Source organism: Leucopleurus acutus (assembly GCF_964270905.1).
Source record: "Leucopleurus acutus genome assembly, chromosome: 3".
NCBI lineage: Eukaryota > Metazoa > Chordata > Mammalia > Artiodactyla > Delphinidae > Leucopleurus > Leucopleurus acutus.
Window position 1 is genome coordinate 13,253,702 of NC_139145.1, and position 26,017 is coordinate 13,279,718.

The 26,017-nt window shown below is 51.2% G+C and overlaps 1 protein-coding gene across 1 annotated transcript in view; it reads left to right on the plus strand.

Moving 5' to 3' along the window:
* EPS15L1 (epidermal growth factor receptor pathway substrate 15 like 1) overlaps positions 1-26,017 on the plus strand; it is a 100,857-nt gene that overhangs the window by 35,979 nt on the left and 38,861 nt on the right. Inside the window, exons 8-16 of the mRNA XM_082836644.1 lie at positions 1,396-1,455; positions 5,339-5,572; positions 9,672-9,829; positions 12,207-12,363; positions 12,609-12,694; positions 15,623-15,695; positions 21,617-21,778; positions 22,321-22,518; positions 24,047-24,211. Coding sequence (XP_082692770.1) covers positions 1,396-1,455; positions 5,339-5,572; positions 9,672-9,829; positions 12,207-12,363; positions 12,609-12,694; positions 15,623-15,695; positions 21,617-21,778; positions 22,321-22,518; positions 24,047-24,211 — 1,293 coding nt within the window. The remainder of the gene's footprint in view (positions 1-1,395; positions 1,456-5,338; positions 5,573-9,671; positions 9,830-12,206; positions 12,364-12,608; positions 12,695-15,622; positions 15,696-21,616; positions 21,779-22,320; positions 22,519-24,046; positions 24,212-26,017) is intronic.

Genomic DNA, 26,017 nt, shown 5'->3' on the forward strand with positions numbered 1-26,017 from the left:
CTGAGTACGGCTGATATTCTCACCAGGCGGTTCTACCCCCGGGGCATGTAGAGCAGTACCTGGAGACATTTTTGGTTGTCCCACCTGGGTTGGGTGTTACTGATATCAGGTAGGTTGAGGTCATGGTTGCTTCTCAGTATCCTATAATGCACAGGATGTCCCACCACAGAGATGATCTGGCCCCGAATGTCAGTGGTGCTGTGGCAGGGGAGGACTGTGGAGTCAGGAAGGCCTGTATGTGCCGTATTTTTGGGAACATTACTCTTCTGAGATTCTGCTTCTTAAATTGAGACCAAAGACGTAAAACACTCAGCCGAGTGCCAGACACCTTTAAAAGGGCATCCATATGCTTGAGGGGACTGCGAACAATTTGAAGTCCCTAGAGATCAAGGTGGAGTCCCAGGAGACTGGGCTGGGGTTGAGGGACCAGCTAAGGGCACAGTGGTCTCCATGTGCACAGGGACTGGATGCCGTCAGCAGGGTGAGGTGGGGTGAGAGTGCATTCTAGAGCAGGTCCTGTGGTTACCCTGGGTACAGGACTAGAGGCAGGGAGGCCAGCTGGAAGCTCTGGCCTCTGTGGAGTGTTGGAGAGGCCCAAGCCAAGGACACAGCACCAGGGGGTGAAGAGGAGGGTCCACATGTGAGAAACATCCCTGGGCTGAAGATCCTAGTGATTGATTGGGGGCGCGGGTACCAGCATATGTAGCATCACAGATGGACCCTGGGCTTCTGCCTGGCTCTGGGCACTGGTGCCATGTGCAGCACTGTCCAAGTCAGACAGGCTTCTGGTCCTGGCGGGCTGACTTGGGTCAGGAAGCTAGTGCCTTGGTTGTACTTTAGAAAACCCAGCACACAGCCTTTGATCCATGCCTGCCTTGTCTTTCAGGATGCTAGGTCGGCCTGGCATATTTTGTGGGATCTTTCTCACCATCCACTGATAGGGGAGAGGAGACAAGATCCCACAGACCTACTCAAATGCATTCCCGTGGCCCTGCCGTGAATGGGGGCAGGGGCTAGATGTGTGTCTGTCTGTGTGTGTGTGTGTGTCAGTCAGTGGGGGCGGGAAGGCGGGCTTGTGTTCAGAGCAACACCTGCACCAAAACCAAAGAATCTAAAAATCAGGGTGGACGTGATTACAATCATGATCATTTGTTAGAGAAAATGAATGTTAATATGGTGGAAAGGATCTTGGAATTGACAGTATTTCATTGGATGATGGTTTTTCAGAGAACCTACAGACTGGTTCTTAAATGCATTTTGATTGCCTTGTCTTAACCCTGGTGTGCAGTCAGAATCTGAGTTCTGGTGGGCATGCGTGCTGCCACACAGGCCCTTCCTCCCAGCAGTCCCTTGGTACCGCCCCCCGCTAAGCCTTGCTGCTCTCTTCCCTTGCAGGTCTGGGACCTCAGTGACATCGACAAGGACGGGCACCTGGACAGAGATGAGTTTGCTGTGGTAGGCCCCTGCTGTGACTCTCTTTTCCCACTCTGCTGAGGAAGCAAATGTGCAGCTCATGTGGGGGTTTCTTGTTTAATTTTTTAAATGTTTATTTTGACATAATTTGGGTGTAATTTGACAGAGAATTCTTTCGAATCTTCACTCAGATTCCCCAGTGTTGCTGTTTTACTACACTGTTTTATCCTTCTCCCTCTCTCCCTCTCCTTCTCTCCCCTTCCCTCTCTCCTTCTCTCTCATTTGCATATGAATGTATACATGGATATGTATACACAATTAATTTTCCCTTTGAACCATTTTGAAGTAAGTTTCAGACATGGGCCTTTTCATCCTGAAATACTTCAGTGTCTGTATCCCCAAACCAGAGAATTCTCTTACATAACTGCTGTCCAGTTCAAAATCAGGAAATTGACATTGTCTAATTTATTACAGTATCTATTATGATAGGTTATATCATATATGTTATATATTAGTATATCTATTATTGTATTAATCTATTATCTAATCTAAGGATATTATTCACATTTTGCCAGTTGTTCCCAAAATGTCCTTTATAGTGAAAGAGACTACAGCCTCATGTTCTTTTTTTTTTTTTTTTTTTTTTTTTTTTTGCGGTACATGGGCCTCTCACTGTTGTGGCCTCTCCCACTGCGGAGCACAGGCTCAGCGGCCATGGCTCACGGGCCCAGCCGCTCCGCGGCATGTGGGATCTTCCCAGACCGGCGCACGAACCTGTGTCCCCTGCATCGGCAGGCGGACTCTCAACCACTGCGCCACCAGGGAAGCCCCAGCCTTGTGTTCTTATAATCTAGATCAGCTCCTGCATCTGTCTTTGTGTCTCATGGCCATGTGGGCATTTTTAAGGCCAGTGGTGTGTAGTGTGTCCTTCGGTGTGGGGTTGTCTGCTGTTTCCTGATGATGATCCAGGCCATGCACTTTTGTGTGGCAGGTCCCCACCGAGGTGATGCTTGTTCTCCCCAGGGCACATGACATCGATAGGACATGTGATGTCTTATTCCATGTCTTACTACCTTGATGTCAACCTTGACCCGACCTTGATCAAGTTTGGGGTGGAGGCTTCAGGATTCTCTCTTTTCCTTTGTGCTCAATCTTTCATGAGAGACACGTGGAGACTGAATACCCTGTTACCCCTACAACTCTCACCCGCTAGTTCTTGCATCCTCCCAGGAGTCTCACCTGAATCAGTCAGGTTTCTGGTAGTTGCCAGATGATGATTTTCTAATTCTGTCATTCCTTGCACATTTTCTAGCTGGCCTTCTACTGTAAGGAACTTGTTCATATCAGAGTGGACTTATGGATGTGTCCTCTGTTCTCTGTTCCATGGTTTATAATCCTTTACTGGCATGATTTATTTTGCCCAGTGGGAGTTCCTCCCAGCTGACTCCTTTGTCATCTGGTCACATCATATCATTCTTGAGCACTTGCTTACTTTTGGCACGATAGGATTTTCCTGGCTCTTCCTGTCCATCCCCTCTCTCAGCTCCATCATCAGCCGTTTTTCCAGGGACCCCCAGTTCCTTATAGTGGAGAATGGTATTAGAAACCAGGATCTGGGCACTGGGGTGCTCAGTGCCCCTGCGATGCCACTGCTTCCAGGCCTTCTCAGCAGACAGAGCTGGGAAGTAGGCGTATGTGTAGACATGCCCACCAGGTGCCCTAGCAGCCTGCCATCTACTTCCACGTCTGCTTCTGTTCATGCCAGAGCCCTGACACTCCCACCCTCTTCTCCTTTTAGCAGCAGTGCTAGATCTATGTGAGGACTGGGGCTCTTGTGTCCTATGGGCTGCCTTCCCATTCAGCTGCCCTCCCTCCACACCCCCATAGCTCACCATTCACCTCTCCCAGCTGCCTGCTGCACTGACTTTGCCTGGCTCTCACCTCCCCACCCTGGGCCCATGTCATTCTGTCCCTCTTTTTCTTTCTCCCTTCCCCTCTCCTTACTCACATCTTTGATCTTTCTCTCCCGTTCATGAGATTTATTCGCTCATCTCATTCCGTTAAATCTCAAAGTAGAATAAAGTAGCCCCTTGTAGATAAGGACAATGCTCTAATAAACAGTAATTAAGTTCAAGCAGAAAAAAAAAAAGCTGGGAATTCCTAAGTCATAGAAAACGATGAACTATATCCGTATCCCTAAGGTACATCTTCTGTTTTAGGAGTTTTTAATGTCTTTAAAATGTGATTTTACAACATACAAATGAATGAAAGCTTGTTATTATCTTACTATACTATGCTGTAAAGGCTTTGAGATTTTAAACTTCTAGGTTAAATTTAAACCACTTGCCAAGGAAATTATAAATTTCTCTTACAATTCCACTCATAATCCCTTACACCCCATAGTACTCAGTTGTGTTTTTTTCCCCCACACATCGACTCTGTTTTGCCTTTTTTTACTTTGAGCATTTTCCATGTTTCTCCATCATCCTGTTCTTTTCACTAGCTGTCCATTATTATTTTTTTTATTGTGGTAAAATACGCATAACAAAATTTACCGCATAACAAAATTTACCATCATAACCATTTTTATTTAGTTAGTTTTTAAAATATTTATTTATTTATTTGGCTGTGCCTGGTCTTAGTTGCGGCACGTGGGATCTTCATTGCCGCGTGTGGGATCTTCGTTGTGTCCTGTGGGATCCTTTTAGTTGCGGCATGTGGGATCTAATTCCCTGACCAGGGATTGAACCCCGGCCCCCTGCATTGGGAGCATGGAGTCTTAACCACTGGACCACCGGGGAAGTCCCATCATAACCATTTTTAAGTGTACGGTTCAGTGGTATTAATACATTGACATGGTTGTGCAACCATCACCACCATCCATCCCCAGAACTCTTTTTACCTTGCAAAACTAAACCTCCGTCCCCATGAAACACTAACTCCCCCTCCCCCCTCCCCCAAGCCCCTCATTATTTGTTTTTATATTTCTTTTGATGGCATTTGACTTCAGGTGTTAGTTAGTATCATTGAACTGCCTTTGGGGTGGTCTCCAGGAAGGGGTGATTGGCCTGGAGTGAACCCAGGAGCACGCCTCTCTCCTCATAGCCTCATGAGCCCTGAATTTCTACTTTTGTTTTTATCATTTCTCATCATTTCAGCCAAGATTTATATTCTTTTATAAGTGGGTCTTAGAGTTGTGTCATTTTGTGTTTCTTTTCATCACTAGCTGAGTTTGGCATTTAGTACAGTTTTTAAGTGACTGTAAATTTTTACCTGTGTTAATGATCTGCTGGTAGCAACTTAAAGACTAGTTTGAAGTGGGGGGGGAGGTTGTCATTTTGGTTTTGTTTTGTTACTTTTTAAAATAGAATTTTCAATCCTTGTTTTAGACAAAGTTTATTTTCCCCTGCCTACCTCGAGCAGGAGAGCCACCTGTCCATCCTCAGCACACACGCCCTTTTGGGTAGTTTTGTGTCTCCTGAGTATCTTGAAGTACATGCAGCTCTCATGGTGTGCCTTTTTTTCCCCTTCCAGTTTTCTTGAGATGTAATTGACAGACAGCACTATATAGGTTTAAGGTGTACTATCATGGTGAGTCTGTAGACTTCCATGTTCCATTACTTTGAAAGTCGTCAGACCTGGAGACAGTGGCCTTGCTGTGTGGCGAAGGGACATGTGTGGAGTCTGGCATGATTGTATTCCTTTTGTAGTCATTTCAGTCTCTCGTGATTAAACATATGTCTTAGAAAATTATGCATTGGCAGTGTAGCTCATCAGAAAGGTTTATTTTTACTGTGTTCCATTTGGAAGCAACCTCAAAAAGAGCAGTCTTCATCACATCACTGCAGCCCCTGAAAGAGCTGCCCTCTGCCCACCCTGGCCCTGGGCCTCGCCACCTGAACGCCGTTCTGTTTTGTGCTCACAGGCCATGCACTTGGTGTACCGAGCCCTCGAGAAGGAGCCTGTGCCCTCTGCCCTGCCCCCATCCCTCATCCCACCATCCAAGAGGAAGAAGACGGTGTTCCCGGGAGCTGTGCCTGTCCTGCCTGCCAGCCCCCCGCCGAAAGACAGCCTCCGCTCCACGCCTTCCCACGGCAGCGTCAGCAGCCTGAACAGCACTGGAAGCCTGTCTCCCAAGCACAGTATCAAGCAAACACAGGTACGGTGCCCTCTGCATGCGTGGCCACGTCTCCGAGCAGCTGTTTGCACTGCTGTGTAGAGTGCCAGCAAGATGTTTCTCAGCAGCACGTAGTTCATGACCCAAGAAGGGTAAAGTCTGTGATTAAATTAAATCTTTACAATAGGTGTCTTAGTCCTCTCTGGCTGCTGTGACAATGCTGTAGACTGGGTGGCTTCTAAACAGCTGATATTTATTTCTCACAGTTCTGGAAGCTGGAAGTCCAAGATCGAGGTGCCGACAGATTCGGTGTTTGGTGGGGCAATTCCTGGTTCACAGGTGGCCGTCCTCTTGCTGGGTCCTCACATGGCGGAAGGGCCATGGAAGCTCTCTGGGGTCCCTTTTTTAAGGGCACTAATCCCATTCATGAGGGCTCTGTCCTCACGACCTAATCACCTCCCAAACGCCCCACTTCCTAATACCATCACAATGGGGCTTAGGACTTCCAGCGTATGAATTGAGGGGAGGGGGGGGGACACAAACATTCAGACCATAGCAACAGGGATTCAGAATTAAGTTTCTCATTCACTTACACATAAATACCTCCTTTCCCCAGCACTACTCACCCCTCTGCCCCTCCTGCCTCGGGCAGACCCTCTGCTGGGAGGGCGTGTCCCCAGATTGCATACTGAGGCACCTGGCGTCGTGAGCCTCTGCTCACGGGGCACCTCATCTGGGGAGCCTGGTGTGACCACACCCTGGACCAGCCACCCTCTACCTGCTCTCTTCTAGATTTCCCACAGCTGGCCTGTTATGCGGTTAATTATGTATCATCTGTCCAGTTCCCCCCCAACCCCCCGCCATTAGCTTCATGAGAGCAGAGTTCGTTCTTGGTTATAATCTCAGCATCTAGAAGAATCTCTGGTACTCTGATGCTCATTAAAAATATGTTGAGTAATCAGGTAATTAAGGGAGGTATCCATGTCGTGTTAGGAAGACAGGAGGGGGCTCCAGCTCTCCATGTGACAGTATCTTATATGTCAAAAAAGACGTTTCTTGTTCTGGCAAAGGCAGCATCATAATGGGCTCTTTATAAAAGGGCACCTTGGAGATTGTCTAAAACGTGCAAGGACGTGAGTTACATGTGGAATCATGCTTTACTTTCTACCTCATTTGTGGTTTCAAAGGCAAAGCAATGAGTTGTGACAAGAAGGCCAGCCAGCACCCCATGCAAGTTTGGAATATGATAAAAATGAAAATGAGAAAGGCATAATAAGACAGTGATTTCTCTTGATAGTGACATAATTTTAAAGTTAAATATTCGACTTGCAAGGCTCATTTTCAAGGAGCTTATCACATCCTAGAGTAAAAAAAAGAGATCAGAAAGGGTCGATGAGGCTTGGTCATAGGGGCTAACACAACTCCCCTCACCACTCTGGCCAGTTGGAGAGGCGTGGCCTCTGGTTGGTGAGTTGTATGTGGCTCTCTGTGAAGGAGCCCAGCCTCAGATGGCCCAGCCTGGGCACCTTTGCCAGCTCACCAGCCGTGCCCGGCACTTCCTGGGGGTGCTGCAGTGACTGTGCGATGGGCCCCTGCCCTCTGTGGGGAGACAGACGATAAGCAAATTGGTAAACTAAGGAAGGTCCACCAGTCATGAGAAAGCAGAGCAGGGCCTGGCCTGGAAGTGTCAGGGTGAGGAGGGGGGGCGTGCTCCCGTGGGTGGGGCCAGCTGGCAGGCTACCGCTGCTGCGGTGACATCTGAGCTAACACCTGAATGATAAGCCATCTGAGGACTAGTGCATGGCAAGGCTCTCAAGTGGAAACGCTCCGTGTGTCCTTGAAACCGGAAAAAGGCTGAGGCAGGGTTAGCCAGGGGATTGTGAGATGGAGTCGGAGAAGCGGGGCTGAGGCCAGCTACTTAGACCTACATGAGCTGCTGTGTTTCAAGACCCAACACCTTGAGTCTGCAGAATTCTTGCCGAAAGCTCTTAAGTACCGTAGGTTAGGCTAGATGGAGTATGTTTTACTGACAAGGAAGCAGGCAGGGCTGAAGTTGTTGTTGGGTGCAGGCCAGCCAGCCTCATAATACCACCCCCTGGTGATCTGGCAGCTCTCCCCAGATCCCAGGAGCATGTTGCTGACCCCCGTGACTAGACCATTTGTACTAGTGGCCGCTATTGGGGGTCACAGGTGGGGGTGTCTTTGTCCCCTTGGAAGAGGGGCAGCTGGTGGAATTGCAGACATGAGAACAGGCATTTCTGTGGACCCACAAGTTCCATGCTTTCCCCTCCCCCACTTTCCTCATCCCCAGGGCAACAACACCCTACCTGGGGCCCCCAGAGGGCCGCCCAGTCCAGCTCTCGTGGCCATATGTGAGGGGAAGCCCCTTCCAGCCACCAGGGTCTGTTCCCATTGACTGGAAGCCTACAGCTGCTAAGCTGACCTTAAACCCAGCCCTTTCCAGGAGACCCAGCTCCAAGGGGGAGGTTGTTCAGTGTTGGATTTTTAGCTAAGTAGGCATCGGATTCTTGCTGCTGACATACCCTGAGACCCCCAGAAATGAGCAGCAAGCTCATTGTGTTTGCGCAACGAATGTCTGGACCCTCATCATCCCAGAGGCATGATCTGTTGGGGCCCATGGGACCCAGAAACCAATCCCGCCTCAGCTCAGCTTGTCTGACCATTGCTCCTTCTTCTGTGGGCATCTCAGTGTCAGCGTATGAGCTCATTCCAGGCTCTTGACTTAAAGACAGCAAGCCTCTTCATTAAAGCTCCTTTATGTGCATCTTTACGTCTCCTCTGAACTGTTCAATGACAGACCTGAGGTGGCTTAGAAAATTCCTGTAATGCAGCAGGTAAAACGCTATCTCAGTTCTCGCTGCCTGAGCCTTTGCAATTTGAATCTGGTCCGTAAATTCTGATGATTTTTTTTTTTTTTTGATAAATCCTTGCTGTCCTAAATCATTCTACTCCCTACCCCAAACCCTGGGTAATGTGTTGTCCCTTTCTTCCCAAAATTACTTTCTGGATTCCTGGTGCTCACATCAGGATCCCACTGATTTAGATGATAAGAGAGACCTGGTCAGAAAAGCAGATGAAAGGAAACATCTCTACAAAAAGGGGCAGAGACGCTGTGAAACGTGCTGTGATGGGAGCCCCAAAGGTCAGAGGTGACACACCCAGAATAAGCAATTGAAGAGGCCTGCCACCAAGTGCCCGAGGGGCCTGGATGCCTCTGAGTTGGAGGTGCTCTGGCCCTGGCGGACCCTGGCGTTTGCTTTTCTTAAGTAGAACTGGAGCAGGTGGTGTAAGAGGTCACAGGTGCACGAGGTGGCCGAGCCCCAATGCACTGAAATCAAAGCAGCTCGCTGGGCTCTCAGCTTCGTCTGCCACAGCAGGGTCCTCGTGAATGTGGGACGCTCACAGGTGGTGGGCGTGCTCCTCAGAGGCCCGGGCTCCCCCACCAGCACCACAGGGCCCTGAGTGCCCGCCTGTCATGCAGGTGCAGTTTTCACATCAGCCTCACTCAGTGCCTGTCAGTGCCTTGTGTGTACTGACACCTCACAGGGGGTCTGCTGTGTCCCAGGGAGTGGGGTCAGGGTCAAAGAAGGATGGAGTACAGAATCCTGGAACTGTGGGCGTTGAGAATGCCCCTGCCGCTGCAAAGAAGGTCTGCAGGTGGAGGACAGAAGGCCAGGAACGCTGGCATCCGTGCTGGGCCGGTTCTCGGGAGACAGTCCTTCCAAAATGAGTGGTCAGGAGGGTCCTCTCTGGTACACTTGAAGCCCCCTCCTGGAAGGGGATCACTTTCCATCGTGGAAGGCTTTCCTTCGTGTCCCAGGCAGTGGGGATGGAAGGGCTATTGGTAGAAGGACCTGCTGCGTCTTTACATCCCTCTCAGTACAAAGATTTCAGGGCACTGTGATGGGGTGGAAAGAGGTACAGACTGGCCACTGGGTAAGACTGACCGAGTCAGCATTAACCTCTCTGATCCTCAGTTTCCGCTCTTAAGAACAGGGATCCTGTCTGCCCTCTTGGCTCGTGGAGGGTTTTCCACTAAAATGAGCATGAAAGCACTTCAATAGTGTGTATTTGCAGGTGATAAAAAGCTTGAGGATTAACTTCTGAAAAACCTTTTCAGCCAACAGTAAACTGGGTGGTGCCAGTGGCGGACAAGATGCGATTTGACGAGATATTTCTGAAGACTGACCTAGACCTGGACGGCTATGTGAGCGGCCAGGAGGTGAAGGAGATCTTCATGCACTCGGGCCTCACCCAGAACCTTCTAGCACACATATGGTAAGAGCAGATAGGTGGATGTCTCTTCCTAAGTACAGGGGGTCTCGCTGTGTGAAAGTAACGGCTGTGGGTGGCTCACACGTTGAGTGAGACTTGTGCTGTGTGAAGGGCCGGAGCGGGTGAGCAGGACAGGAGGGAGCGGTAGTCAGGGCTGAGTGTAAAGACCTGTACCCTGTATTCCGTGCATGTCAGTTCACCCTCCTCCAGCAGGAAGGTCTCCTGTTTTGTCCCTCCAGAGAGCTCTGGGGCAAGTTCTTGCTAGTGGTTTTGCAGCCTTCAGCCCAGCCAGTGAGGGTGCAGATGCTCGGCCCCACCCCCCTGTGGTGGGAGGGTGCAGTAAGGGCCCCAGAGGCTCCAGCAGGGCCACCCTGGGCATCAGGGCTATGGCCATCTCTCCTAGAGGCCCTTCCCCGTGAAGGTCAGTGACACGGCTGGTGGGAGAGGGTGAGACTGGTCTGTACCTCAGGGCTGGTCGAGGAGCCGTCTTCACCCCCACTTCCCTCCACGGCCGGTGGAGCGATCTTCATGGCACCGGGATGGCTCCTTTTGTAACTAGCCAGTGGTGAAAGTCGCTTCCTAGCTTTCTCAGGGGAGAAAGCCCTCCCACTTTAGAGGGCTTCACTTGGGAGTTGTAAGAAGAGAATTTCCATGTAATTCTGGAGGGGTGAACCCCTCCAAATAGAGCTGTGAAATTCACTGTGACTTGGGGAAATAACCATCCTTAACAGTAATTCAGAGATAGGCACGTTACAAGGTGAGGCCCTGCTGGAGAAAACGGGCTGTCCCTTCTCAAGAAGCACACGACACCTAGTCAGTTAGCAAAAGACTGTGGGAAGCCTGGCCACTTGTGACGAGTCAGGGGCAGTCTCTATCAGGCCCTTCAGATCCAGTGCCCCCTTTATCACGCTGAAATGCACGTGCATGGAATTCAAATTATACCCCGATCATAACATAGAGTAATTTATAACATGACATGACAATACGTAAATGACACAACGAAATCACAAATACGCTTGGATTAAAAAGAAAACACGCAGAAGGCGTTGCATACAGGGAAAAAAAAGGCAAGGACGAAAGAGTGAGCTCTAGAGTAACCACTGGGACAGTGAAAGGACAGGCTGGGTTTGTTTGCAGGTGGCCGGGTGTGGGAGCATATCCAAAGTGGAGATAACAAGCCAGGAAGGATTGAAGGGACAAAACGAGGATGTAGGCGTGTCCCCCGCAGTGCCCGGCACCGTGCCACTCAGCGTGGTGTCAGAATAAGCACAGTCATGCTGCCCTGGGTGGACGCGGACAGAGTACCCCTGCACGTGGGCCTGGGGGCCCCCGCTCCTTCAGAGACCGGGGAGCAGGGACGGGCCAGAGAGATGGGACCGCAGCCCGAGAGCTGCAGTGGGCTGGGTGTGAAGCAGGACTAGCCCTTGCCAGCAGAATCAGGAGAAATAGTTGCAGTTCGAAATTATCACACCCCGCCCTTGAACTGTGACAAGAACAAAGACATTTTAAAATCAGTCTTGAACAGAGACATTTACAGGGATCTCCACCAGCCCTGTTCACTCACAGCGTTTGGGCCTGAGTCTGTTACACGTTCCCGGCTCTTCTTTGCTCTGCATCAGGGCATGGTTTCACTACTCTCTCAGTAACTACATGCAGTGGGAAGGAGACTGCGTGTTGAGTGGACAGAGTGAAGGGATGACATTTTTCACAGATGTGGAGGCCTTGTCCTGGCTGCGTGAGGCTTCCCTTCCCGTACGGCCAGCTCTCGGTGACCACGGGTGTGGCAGAGCTTCCACACTGCCTTGCCCATGTGCCAGGACACCAGAAGGCCACAAGGGCGGGGTCACCTTAGCAGCGAGGGACTGACCCCTGTGTAGCCATGCCTGGCTTTCCAGGCCCTGTCCCCTCATGATGACAACCCCAAATGCTGCTTGTCATCCCCATTGAAGACCAGCGGCTCAGGCCATTCTGATAACCTAAGGCTGCAGGAACCAGCTGAGGGTCTGAGTGTGTGCACTCGGCTCCAGCTTCCATTTGCACAGGAATGTGAATCGCATCCACTGCCTGCACACCATCAGAAGCCAGCTGCATGTCTCCTGGCTGCTAACAGGGCTTCCCAAGGAACCGGCTCCTCGGCCCGTGGTGGGGGTGGGCTTGGCGGTTCTCCAATTGGGAGAAGAGCCCCCTCCTGCCCTGACACTCTGGTGGGGGGGCTGGGACTGCTCCCCAGGAAGGGGATGTTCAGTAGAAAAGGAGCTGCAGCTGTGGCCCATTGTTTTTATCGTTTTTGTTGTCCATTTTTTAGAAGTGTGGGTTCCGTGTACTTGGAACCAATTCTGGTGTTTGTGATGTGTAATTAGCATCCCCACATTTCTCCCAGGGCCCTGGCCGATACGAGGCAAACGGGGAAGTTAAGCAAAGACCAATTCGCGTTAGCTATGTATTTCATTCAGCAGAAGGTCAGTAAAGGCATCGACCCCCCTCAAGTCCTCTCGCCGGACATGGTCCCACCTTCAGAGAGAGGCACTCCCATCCCGGTGAGTAGCCGCTGGCCCATCCCTATCGTGTTTGCGCCACTTCCCTCAGCCCGCCACCAGGTGGCGCTGGCAGCCTGCCCAGCCTTCACTAGGGCCACTCGGGTTGTGTCTGGGCTGCCCAGATGGTTCCCAGGCTGGGGGCTGGAGACAGATGATTTTATCCCTTATTCTAAGACCTACTAGCCCGTGCTGTGCGGTGAGGTCAGCTAGCCAATTTGTAATTCTTTGTCTGAATTTGGTTGCAGGACAGTTCAAGTTCTCTTGGATCGGGGGAGTTTACCGGTGTGAAGGAACTTGATGATATCAGTCAAGAGATCGCCCAGTTACAAAGGTATGTTAAAGCGTCTCCTTCCCTTCAGTATCCAACCAAATCTACGTCCCAGGTTGTTATCGGAAGTAGCAGAGGCTTGTGAACCATGTGGCGAGTTGACCATCATGAGTTTGTTCAGCAAAAATGAAGGGACACAGATTCTCCTGAGTTCCTGAATTGACTTAATGAGCTCAAGTACTGACATCCTCAGTGGGAGCCGGTGTGGGCTGTGGGGTCTCAGACACATTGTTGCTAGGCGGCCTGCAGGGCACCCACCCCCGCCTCAGGAAGGCCTTGTAATTTCTGAACATATAAACTGACTGAGTCTCAGGTAGTGACACTGCTGCTTAGGAGCAACAGGTCAACTCTGAGTCTCAGGCCTTGTGTCCAGGTTTCTGTCTTCACTCCAGCGCCCACTGCCCTGGTTTCCCCACCTGTAAACAAGGGCTTTGGATGGGGTGTCTGTACTCTCAGAGTCTGGCATAAAAGAATACATCTACTTCCTGTATGCCCCTGTGATCTTCTGCAGAACACCATCCTCTTACCAATTAATTCTGGGGGAGGGCTGGGGCGGGGTGCAACGAGCAGAAGGGCCAAAGGCACCCAGCCCTCCACGGGAGACAGACTGTTTCTTGACCGAAAATGAAAACATTACTTTGCCAGAGCGAGCTGGATCCCACTCACAGCTGGATGCCCCTTGGGTGGTGTAGTTTGTGTCCTTAGTGGAGCAGAGCCCTGAGAAGCAAAGGCAGGTCAGATGTCATGTGAGACTGGTTAGGTGGCTGGCTGGCTGGCCACAAAGCCTCAGCCTTGGCCACCTGCTGAAGCCAGACCCTCTGCTTCATGCTCAGCCCAGAGGATGGCTCCCATCTGTCATCTGCTCCCTGGGGCTGTATTTCCAAACCAGAAATCAGCACGTGCAGCCTGGCAAGGCTGAGAGGGTCTGTGAGGATGGAGGGCCAGTGTCTTAGAGCCTGGGCGGGCCTGTTAATCAGGACTGCAGGTAGAGGAGGGAGGGGACCCTGTAATGCAAGGGTTGGGGTCTTGGAAGGGACAGTGGTGTCCCAGTCAGGCCAGGGCTGCCTCTTCACAGCTGTGCAGCCTCTGGCAGCCTGGAGCGTTTCCCTGTGAAGGCAAGAGGCAAGCGTGTGCAGAGCAAGAGTGTGCAGGAAGCCAGGCCTGGGTGGCTTTGAGAGTGACCTTCAGGCCTGTTGCTTGGCGGTGTGGCGAAACATGCCTGTCCCCTTGACGTGACTCAGTCGTAATGGGTTGGATGTAAAGAGCACGTTGTATCGTTAGGTAGTTCTTAGACTTGTGGAAACGAACATGCAGATACTCTTGGTTTCATGTCTGGCCCAATGTCCCAGAGGGGGCCTTACTGTCGAGCAAGGGCTGGGTTTCCAGCAGGGGAGGCAGGGTATGTTGGCCACATGAGGTTTCTGATGCCGAGGCAGCCCCCTCAGGCTGCTGTAACAAACTCTCACAGACTGGGGGGCTTGAACAACAGGCCCATACTTAACCCCATCGTGGAGGCTGGAAGTCGAGATAGAGGTGCAGACAGATCCAGTGTCTGATGGGGCCCATCTCCTGGTTCATAGACAGCGTCTTCTCGCCATGTTCTCAGAGGGTGGAGGGGCAAGGAGGTCTCTGGGGTCTCTCGTAAGGGCATTAATCCCATTCCTGCAGGCTCCACCCTCATGACCTAAGCATCTCCCAAAGGCCCCACCTCCAGAAACCATCACATTGGGGGGTTAGGGTTTCAACATATGAATTTGTGGGGGGCACAAACAGTCAGTCTCTAAGGAGGAGAGCAAGGCTGGTTGCTGCCCCGGGGGAGCTGTTTGCAGCTGAGGAGGCAGGCAGGGCCCCACCAAGCCCTGGTGCGCACAGCGGCCAGCCACAGCCTCCTGTGAGGGAGTAGCTGGGGGCAGCTGCCGGGCCCAGAGACCCTCACTGCCGCGTCTTGCTGCCAGCCCTCTGGACTCCTCACCCAACTCTGCATCACTCCAAACACCTCACCATGGCTCCCCCAGCCGAGCTACGCCTTCCTGTTCCCATCGCCTAGAATGTTTTTCCATCATATATTCTCTTCATAGGCCATGTCCTCAGAGTCCTTCCCTGGTCATCGTATGCAGGACATTGCACACCCCCTTTCCTTATCCCATTGGATTTCCCTTCGTGGTACTTAGGTTGTGTGCCTTTGTGTGTTGATTTGTTGCCTGTCTCTCTCACTGGCCTGTGAGCTCCGTGAAGGCAGGGCCTCACTCCGTGTGTCCTTGTGTCTTCAGTGCTCAGTCTTCTGAGCAGTTATTGCTCACCATTCATGAGCGAGTGTGCGTAGGAGTTAGAGAATGTATTCCTTTTCTCTTGCTGTGTATGGAATGGCTTAAAACAGCACAAATTTATTAGTGCACAGCTCTGTAGACCAGGAGTCTAGATGGGCTTAACTGGGCTTCTTGCTCAGGGCCTCACAAGGTCGAATTCAAGGTGGTGTCCAAGTAGGTGGGGATCTGAATCGAGTTGCTCCAAGCTGGGAGTCTGAGGTCTGCTTTCCGTGCCGTGTGGCCAGGGGCTCATTCTGCTCTGAGAGGTTGCCCGGTGCCTGCTCTCTCGTGACCCCTCCATCTTCAAAGTCAGCAGGGGCACATCCAGCCCTTCTCACCCTGGACATTGCTTTGACATTCTCTGCTTTAAAAGGCTTGCATGGCCATGTTGGGGGCAAAGCCTCATGGCATCCACAGGTTCGACCCACACTTGTAGGGGAGGAGGTCAGGTAGGGCAGATGGTCACTGGGGGCGTTCCTATACTTCTGACCCCCACTGAGTGGGGCCAGCCCGGGTGGGTTTCTGTGGGATGGATGGGATTGGGTCTTGAGAAGTTGGGATACTGGGGGAACGGTCAACTCATTCACCCTATCTGTGCTTTCCTGAACTATTTTTAAACACACAGAGAGAAATACTCACTGGAACAAGACATTAGAGAAAAGGAAGAGGCAATCAGACAGAAAACCAATGAAGTACAGGTAAGCACATGGCTGGTTTTGGAGGAATCAACCTTGTGTCACACGCAGTGCAGGGAGTTCCCAGCAGTGATGGTGGAGCAGGGCAAAGGGGGGGCACTGATGCACTCATTGGAAACTTGAGCTTTTGGGGGCTTCTAAGTGATTTTATTTTTAGTTTCTTATACCATAAGTAGTGGATTTTTAAAAAATTGAGATGTACAATTCATATAACGTAAAATCTACTGTTCTAAAGTATACAGTTCAGTGGTGTTTAGCATGTTCAGTGTTGCTTAACGACCACCTCTGTCTAGTTCCAGAACATCTCCATCACCCCAAAAGGGGACCCCGTCCTCATTAGCCGTCTCTCCCCATTCCCGCTCCCAGCCCCTGACAGCCACGAATCCACTTTCTGTCTCTATGGGTTTGTCCATTCCAGACATTTCATATAAAGGGAATCATACAACATTCGGCTTTTTGTGTCTGGTTTCTTTCACTCAGCCTGAAGGACAGTCCTGCTTGGAGAGTCTCCTTGTGGGTGGTGGTGACAGCGACACTGGGGGGTCTGACTGCTGGGGCTCAAACCTGGCTCTCCTTAGCAGCTGTGTGACCTTGGGCAAGTTACTTAACATCTCTAGGCCTCGCGTGATGTTGGTAGTGAGTGGTCTGCTCTCCTGGGCGGTGGGCTGGAGCATGGGGTCTGGCATGTGCTCAGCACTCACTCGTCGTCTGGGCGGAGGGAGGCTGTGCCAGAAGCGAAATGGTCAGTGCGTGGGAGCTGCACCCTTGAAGAGACATCGGTTCCGAGATGTCTCAGGTCTGAATGAATAGAGACGGCTCTGCCGTCGTGAGGAGACTCGAGTTGTCTGTGGGGCTCTGAGAGCGTGGCTGAGCTGTGCCGCTGGGCCTGACAGTCTCTGCGTGGGGCTTCGAGTGCTCCGAGCTCAGAGCCAGGGAAGGAGGAGCGAGGCTGAGCAGTCAGCGCTGCAGCCCCCACGGCTCGGCCAGGGGACTGTGGGTGGGTGGCTCAGCCTCCCGGCCTCCGTCTTCCCACCTGGCAGTGAGGATCAGCGCCAAGAGCAGCATCTGGCCGCCGTGTGCACCGCCTGAGTGGCTGGTTCTTTCTGGGCCACCTCCTAGGGCAGCGACCTGCGCCAGGCCAGGGGAAGCAGCACCTGACTCAGTCAGGCTCATGGGGTGCTGGGCGGCCCTCTTTCCCCCTCCCCTGAGCCTGTCCGCAAAGGGGCTCTAGGATTCCATGAGATACCCAGTGGACAGATGGCATGCAGTGCCTGCCCGCCGGCTGCGGGAAATGTCCTCTGTCGTAGCTGCCGTCTGCCGGTGGGGTAGGGTGGATGCTTTGGGACTCTCATTGGTTCACGCTGTGCAGTGTCCAGGCTCTTCTTTCCTGGCTTCTCACTCTGTACACGTTGGCATCAGGGGTTGGGCCTTACATGGTCCCCTGGAATGTTTTGGATCAGAAGGCAGGCAACAGGCTGCCTCTATCATCGTGTTTTGGTTTTGTTTGGTTTTTTTTGTCAAATGAGTTGCATCATTTATATGACCACAGGTGAAATGACTCTATTTTCCTGGGTGTTTGTATGTTCATCCTATCATTTTATTCTCACCTCAGCCCTCTGATTTCCACCCATGTCCTAGAACTGACCCCTCAGACACAGTTGCCTGTCACCCGTATCACCTCACCCCCATCCTTTCAGCTGTTTGGTGTGGTGGTGCTGGCCTCATCTTCCCTTTCACCTTGGCCCTGGCCCGGCTGGCCACGTGGGTCCCTGGGCAGTTCTCCCTCCCGTTGTGTCTGGGTCACTCTGCATGAGCTCTGGTTTGCATTCCCAAAGCTGGGGATCTGGGTGCTGTGATGTCCTTTGGCTCCAGGGAAACCAGTCACCGGGTCTCTGGCACCTGCTCCTGGGCGATTCTAAGAAAGCCATTGGGTCGCTGTGATGCCTGGAGGTGCTTTCCCCTCTGGTCTGTGGCAGGCTCAGCAAGGCCACCCGAAACCCTCGCTACTGGGCTCTGACAGCGCACTCCAGCAGCCTTTGAGATGCTGGGGTCCGTGTGGGCCCCGATGGCCCCTCAGAGCTGGAGGGGGCCCAGCTCCAGCCAGGCCAGCCCCTGTCCCACAGGAGCATCACGTGTATTCCAACGAGGCCAGGCCCCTGCTGTCGTGTGATGGCAGCTCCTTGGTCAGGGACAGAACACTATATATATTTTAAAGTTCCTCTGTGAAAACCAGGTTTGATTTTGGTTCCTGCTGCCTTTTCCCAGATGGGTTTGGCCAGGACATCATGTGCCATGCCTGCCAGCACAGGCTGCAGGTCAGGGCCCAGCGTCGAGTAGCAGGCCTTGGTCCTCAGGTTAGTTTATGTTTGGTTTTAAGCAGTGGGAGCTTCAGCTTCAGCCCCCTCAGGCCTCCCCTTGCCCCTCCTGCCCTGGGGATCTCTCCATTTCCATGGCTACTGTCTTAGTGAGAACCTGCAGCATCTTTGCCTGGTTTACTGTTGCATTTTGTTTTTGTAACAACAGCTTCACTGAGATGTAATTCACATACTATACAATTCATCCATTTAAAGCGTATAATTCAGTGGTTTTTAGCATATGCACAGAGTTGTACAGCCATCGCCACAGTCAATTGCAGAACATTTTCATCACTCCAAAACGAAACCCCCTACCCATTAGCGATCCCCAGTCCTTCCCCAGCCCTTGGCAACCACTAATCTACATTCTTTTCTCTGGATTTTTCTGTTTGGGACATTTCATATCAATGGGATCACATACTATGTGGCCTTTTGAGTCTGGCCTCTTTTCACTCAGTGTAGTTTTCAAGGTTCATTCATGTTGTTGCATGTGTCAGTGCTTCATTCCTTTTTATGACTGGATAATGCTTCCGTGTATGGCTGTTTTATTCATTGCTTCATTAGTTGATGGTTGTTTGTGTTTTTCTACTTTTTAGCTATAGCAAGTAATGCCACTGTGAATATTAATGTGCAAGTTTTTGTGTGGATATATGATTTCACTTCTCTTAGGTGTGTGTGTATATATATATACATTTAAGAGTGAAGTTGCGGGTCACATGGTAACTGTATGTTTAACCCTTCGAGGAATTGCCAGACTGTTTTTCAAAGTGGCTGTACCATTTTTCATTCTCACTTTCTCCACATCCTCGCCAACACTTGATATTTTCCATTTTTTATTATAGCCTTCCTAGTGGGTGTGGAGTGGTATCTCATTGATGCTGTCCCTAATGTTGATGAGCATCTTTTCACGTACTTATTGGCCATTTGTGTATTTTCTCTGGAGAAAAGCTAATTCAGATCCTTTGCCCATTTTTAAATTGGGTTATTTGTCTTTTTATAGTTGAGTTGTAAGAGTTCTTTATATCTTCTAGATAAATTCCCTTATCAGATAAATGATTTGCAAATATTATGTCCCCATCTTTGGGTTGTCTTTTCACTTTCTTGATGGTTGTACCCGGGCCCTCGGCAAAGAAAGTGAGGAGTCCTAACCACTGGACTGCCAGGGAATTCCCTGAAGCACAAAGGTTTAAAATTTTCCAGTTATTTATTCCGTTTTTTTGCTTTTGCTTTTGGTATCATATCCAAGAACCCATTGCCAAATCCAAGGTCACAAAGATTTACCACACATTTTCTTCTAAGAGTTTTATAGTTTTAGCTGTTACATTCAGGTCTTTGATCCATTTTGAGTGAATTTTTACGTAATGTGTGAAGTAGGGGTCCAACTTCATTGTTTTGCATGTGGAGGGCCCGTTGTCCCAGAACCATTTCTTGAAGAGACTAATCTTGCCCCCACTGAATGGTCTTGGCACCGTTTTCAAAAATCCATTGGTCGTAGACATGTGGATTTATTTCTGAACTCTCAGTTCTATCCCATTGATTTCTGCCTTTCCTTATGCCAGTGTCACACTGTCTTGATTACTGTTGCTTTGCAGTAAGTTTTGAAATCGGCAAGTGTGAGTCCTCCAGCCTCGTATTTTTCAAGCTTGTTTTGGCTCTCCTGATGAGATCGGGCCCGTTCCGCGTGGTGTGGCCGTAGACTGTTTTGGCTATTCTGGGTCCCTTTCATTTCCTTATAAATTTTGGAATCTGCTTGTCAGAAGCTGGCTGGTGTTCCAGTGGGGATTGCTCTGAGTCTGTAGGTTGTCTGGGTTTTTTCTGTCTTCTCTTTGCTCAGACACCTCCCCCACTTTGACCCCAGCGCTCTTCCTAACCAGAAGCTGGCAGGTCATCTTCCCGTGGGCTTTTCCATGGCTACGGTAGGCCTGACCCTCCTTCCTCCTTCGTCTCCCCCTTCCCCATCACTTGTCCTTCCCTCAGATGTGGCAAACCCACATTCCCTACTCTGCCATTAGCTTCCTATCAGACATTCATTGTTAGCTCTCCCAAACTTGTCGGACTTGAGGTCTGTTCTTAAAGGTCGGGGACAAGGAGACTGGGGAGCAGAGAACCTAGCCCCCCAAAATAGCTCAGAGGTGTGTTTTGGCTGTTGAGAGAGGAGAGAGAGAGCCGTGATTTTTTTGTCCTCAAAGCAGGGAGAGGGAGACCCTGCACCTCCTTCGAGTTTTCTTCTGAAATGACGTCAGCCACCAGCAGCCCCGGCCAGCCCTGGGGATTGGCCTCACCACTCCTGTCCTCCCTGACCGCCCAACAGTCCCCTCAAGTCCGCCCCTTCCTTTGATACCCACGGCCACAACCTCACCCAGGCTGCCATCACCTCTCCCTCGGCCCCAGCTTGAGTCCCCTCCCCACTGTCAGCCCCATAGGCCATGCTCTCCCCTCCCATCCCATCCCTGCTTTAGTTATCTATCTTACAGGTAGGTAAGACATCCCATAAGACATTCGCCTGGTTGAAAATGGACGCCTCCTGCCCTCCCCTGTACCCGCAGAGGTGTAGTCCATCAGCTCCCATGAGGCCTTCCAGGAAGGTCATGTGTGTGTGTGTCAGGAGAGACGTCTGTGCATATTCCCCCCTTCCTGATTGCACAAATGCCACTGTGCCTCACATGTGTGCTCTGCTGCATGCCTCGTTCATTTCACATTATAACTCGGTTACAAGGTGGAGTGTCCCTCAGGGTGGGCTGTGCTACAAGTCCAGCCAACTCCGCCTGTGGAATTTTGCATTGTTGACAGATCTTGCCATCACAAACATTGCACGTTTTCACTTGCGCCATCCCCCTCTAGGATCCTTTCCCTAGAGGTCTAACAGTCGAGTCTGGTCGTCTCGTTAGATACGGCCCACGTGGAGGAGCTTTAGCAGCTGAGAATCATCATGTCCTGCTCCCATTTTAGATGTCTGCAGGGGCTTCCTGCTGCAGAAGCCAGTGCCGTCTTTGGCATGGCCTGTGGGGCACGGCCTCTGGTGCCCTCAGCCCGCTTTCCTTTGATCCAGCTGGAGCACGGCACCCCTTTCTCTTTGGGGTCCTCTGCGGCCCCGTCCACTCTTCACATTCCTGGCTCTTTTCCTGGCTACCACCTGCTCGTCCTTTGGGTCCATCGAAGTGGTGCTTCCTTGAGCTCTTGTCCACCTGTGCAGCATCAGTATGGTCTCCCCATGCCCCCGTGACTCTGACTGACAGTCTGACCCATGCTGTCCCATGTTTGTCTCAGTTCGTGTCTGGGTGATGCCCTTCCCGCCCCAATGATGACCACATGTCACTGGAGAGCTCTTCTTGCCAGGAGCCCAGCCCCACTCCTGGTGCCTGGCCTCTCTTAGGCCATCAGTAAGTATTTGCTGAGGGACTTAGTGAGAGATTCAGCTGGGGCCACCACACTGAGATGTGTATGGTATTCCCTGTGGAGTGTGCGGCTTTGTAGGACATCTTGGGGGCTCCAGCCCAGGCTGAGACAGTGTTAGCTTGGACGTGCCCCATGTGAACAAGTCTCGAGTAAATTCATGCCACCCTCCCCTAGGAATTGCAAAATGATTTAGACCGGGAAACAAGCAGTTTGCAAGAGCTGGAAGCTCAGAAACAGGACGCCCAAGACCGCCTGGACGAAATGGATCAGCAAAAGGCCAAGCTCCGAGACATGCTGAGTGACGTCAGGCAGAAGTGCCAGGATGAGACCCAGATGGTAAGTCATCATCCCCCCCTCTCCCCGCTGAGCCCGGCAGGGGAAGGAGGCTTCTTACAGACTTCCCTGAGCTCACCGTGACCGTCTCAGCTCAAGGCTGAGATGTCTACTGGTTTAATAGAGTAGTTGAACGTATCATGTGGAAAAGTGTCCAAGCATTTGTGGCCTGACCTCAGTCTCATCCACCATGTTACATGTATAAGCATGAACCCGTGTGTGCACATCACCCTGACCCATGCCCCACAGCACGGTGTGGGCACGTGTCTCCCCTCCCCTGGTGTCTTAGCTGCTTGTTACAAACCAGGGAGGCTGCAGCTTCAGCAGACTGTAAAACCCTTACATCCTGGTCTGAGGCCTCTTGTGGGGACATTCAGCCCCAGGGGACAGACAGATTGCCTATGCTTGTCCCAGGTGTGGAGAGGGGTCCATGTAAAGGAAGCCAGGCATCGGGCTTTCAGGCTGGTGTCCTCTTCCCTGGGTCAGCTTGTTTCAAGAACATGAGCCAGAATTCTTCCTCGAAGTCATGTTTCATCTCTTTTCAGATTTCCTCACTGAAGACTCAGATCCAGTCCCAGGAATCCGACCTCAAGTCCCAGGAAGACGACCTGAACCGGGCCAAATCTGAGCTGAACCGACTGCAGCAGGAGGAGACGCAGCTGGAGCAGAGCATTCAGGCTGGGAAAGTTCAACTGGAAACCATCATAAAGTCTCTGAAATCCACGCAAGACGAAATCAACCAGGTATCTCCGAGGGGGTGGGGCGGGGCCTGCCACCACTGGCTGTGGCCGGGGGCTTCTGGGGTCTCCTGCCAAGCTGGGTGGCTGCCACGAGCAAAGCAGTCACAGAGGGGTGTGCGACCAACGGTCCCAGGTGTCTGTGCCGCAGTAGTTGTTTTCTTTGCTCTCACCCACCTCCCTTTCTTCTTGGAAGCCTTCATTCAGCCTGAAGGTGAAGTGCTGAGAACCCCCCCAGCGTGCGTTCCACCATCGTGTTGACTTTGGCCTGGTGGTGTCTGCTTTGCCTCACCGGCCTTCCACATCCCCGCCTGAGTGCACATCATTTTTGTGGAGCGGGCGGGGTCTGGGTGAGGACATTAAGTTAACTCATTTGGAGAGAGCCTTGGGTTCAGGACATGCTCTCCCCAGCCTTGGTCCTTGTACAAGCAAGAGGGACAGAGTCCAAGACACCTTCCAGCACCCGTCTGTCCCCATGTATTGATAGTTTGAAGACCAGCACACCGAGGAGGCCCCATCCTCTCAGGAGCATCGCCCCACATGGGCCCCTGTCTAGGTACCCCTCCCTGTCCCGCTCTGGGGTGAAGGCCTTGAGGCCTGTGGCCGCTGCCCACCAGCAGAGGGAGAGCTCTTTTCCTGCTCCCCTGTATGTAACGGTCAGAGGCCTCCTTGCTCGCCCTCGAGTGTCCCACCTACAGAGTGAGGGTGATGTTTGTTAGACCTTGGCAGTATCTAAATGCGTGTTCGTGCTTCCTTTCTTTTGACTGACTTGATCTCTTTGCTCTTTTTGCCAGTTTACTGGCAAAAGTTGATCACAAACTCAAATCTCAGGGATTTAATGCCATATATTGTGCTTTTTTGTTAATTAATACCTGTAGGGTTATCTTATGTCTTTTCCCTCCCAGCCTTTGGAGTTTATAAAACATAGGTAGGTGCCAAGACATAAATGTATGTTAGTGATAATGATAACGATATTAAAAATGATAGCTGCTGCTTATTAAGGCCCACCCTGCCGGACACCGCAAGAGGGGTTTTACCCATCATTTCCAGGGCTCCATCTTGGAGAAGAGGAAACAGAGAGGTTAGATCACCAGTGCATACGAGACAGTTAAGATAAAGCTGGGGTCTGTCTGACGTCACAGACTGCCTTCCTTCCCCTGGCCTCACGTGCCTCCTCCAGGAACAAGGAGGAGCAAATGGGGTAATAAAATACCACGAAGGAAAGTGACCGCTGAATATCACTTTGAATAGATTGTGCATCTGGATTTTGTCCCATTCCACTTCCTTCCGAGTCACCAAATGTCTGAACACTTGCCTTTCTCAGGGACCGCCTGGGGCGGCAGAAGGGTCTCGTCTTGGTTTACAAGTGGTCTCGCGTCTCATAAACATGGCAACAGGGATTGTCTACTCCGTAGATGGGTAATTCAGTTACCATTGTGAATCGTCCGGGGTTGGATGTTAGGAGAAAAAAATGTGTTGCCTAATACTTTTTTCCTAAACCCTACTTGATGCCGACGATGTCTTTATTGTACAGGCAAGAAGCAAGCTTTCCCAGCTGCACGAAAGCCACCAGGAAGCCCAGAGGAGTCTGGAGCAGTATGACGAGGTGCTCGACGGGGCCCACGGCGCCAGTTTGACCAACTTAGCAGAGCTGAGCGAGGGCGTCTCCCTGACAGAGAGGGGCGGTTTTGGAGCCATGGTAAAGGTTGAATAAATGTAAATGTAAAGGTCCCGGCCCCACACTGGGATCAGAGAAGGCCCTGCCCGCTTGATCCAGCACTTGCCAGCCTCGATTCTGTTAAAGTGCAGGGTGTTTCTTGTTTTCGCTGCTGCTTTGCGTGTCCCCACCAGCCCTGCAGCCTGGCGTCCGGGGCCACACTCCATCCTGGTGTCTGGGACAAAGCCAAGGGTAGGCCTGAATCCTTTCTAAGACCAGTTTGTAAAGACCTCCATCTCCGTGAGCTGATCACCCAAATTTGGAGGACTTCCCAAACTTAACCAAAATTGGATCAACTCTCATACGTTGTGAAACCCTGCATCCTACTAATTGGGAGTTTGGAGGAATGTGTGTGTGTGTGTGTGTGTGTGTGTGTGTTTCTGTGTTTCTACAAGGAGCACCTTGAAAATCACACGTATAGGTAAAGATCAAGAACAATGACAGCCCTCCTGGGGTGTTGCTGTATCACCTACGAATTGGCCTCTCTCCTGAAATCTTGGGTACGTTTGAGACTTTGGCACTTGGGTTCAAACCTCATGACCCTGGGGGTGCTGGTGAAGGCCCGAGAGAGGCCGTTGGCCTCTTAGGTTTCTGCAGGCCCTCAGGCTGCTGACATCCAGCAGTGTTACTTTGTCCTTTGTTCCTGCCAGAGTTGGCCGTAGCAGCCCTGAGCCCTGGTGTGTGCCGTTTTGCAGTTTACTCTGGCTGACGAGAGTGTCTTTGTGCATCTCTGTGCTGTTGCGGGAGCCAGTGGGATGCTGTTGGTCTCCGTGGTTTCGTCGTGCTCTGCTCCCAAAGCCTTTCACCGCACGCCCCGCACTGCCATCTCTCTCTCCCAGGCTCTTGCTCCTGGCCCTGTTTGCCTCATGGATTCCTTCCCCTCCTTGTAATAATTCAGCCTCTCTGTCTCTCTTCATGTGAGACTCGGCTCTTTCTATGCATTTCTTGACATGTTTCTTTTCTCAGTAGCCAAGTGCTCAGTCCCAAGGATTTATGGGGAAGCTTACGCCTCCTCCCCCCGGATTGCAGAAGACCTGTTGGTGTTCTCATCTGTCTCCTGTCTCTGGCCGTCACTGCCTCCCTCCACCATTCACACATTCCTTTCCTCAGGGAATTGTAAACGAGTGAATTCCATATCTGCTCCTGGGCCCGTTGTCAGCTTCGTCAGCTTTACCGTCTAAATAGAGACTGTGAACGTTCCTTCTTCCCGAACCGAGTGAGGCAGAATTTCCTGCTTGGCTGTCTGTCTCAGAGTGTGCGTTTCAGCTTCTTAGCCCTGCTCTGATTCTTCCCTCTGTCACTGGTACCCTCACACGGCTCTTGGCTTGCCCTGTTCCGTCTTAGTTCATGGAACAGCTCACTTTTAAACCCTCTCGCAGGCTTTGATAAGATTGGTTTCCTTGGATAAAAAGTTGACAGTGAAGTGGCAGTTTGAAAGCAGCATGGGACTTCCCTCCCCTCTCCTGCCCCCCACAGATTTTTTTACCTTTATTTTTATTCATCTCATTAGCGGGCACAGTTTACATGATAGTCAGTTCATCTTGAAACGTCGACGTCGCATATGTTACGTAGAAACTCAAAACCAGTGTTTGAGAGAAAAACTATTTTTATCTTGTTGTACAAATACAGTTTTTAAAGCACTTTTTGGTTTGTTTCCATTTCTTAATAAACACTTTGAAGAGGGCTTTTTGTTTACTCCTGGACATTTCAGGACTGCTCCGGAGGAGAGGGACCTCTCTTAGTTCTCTTTGAGGGGATGAAAGTGAGGAGTTTAGTTTCTTGAGAACA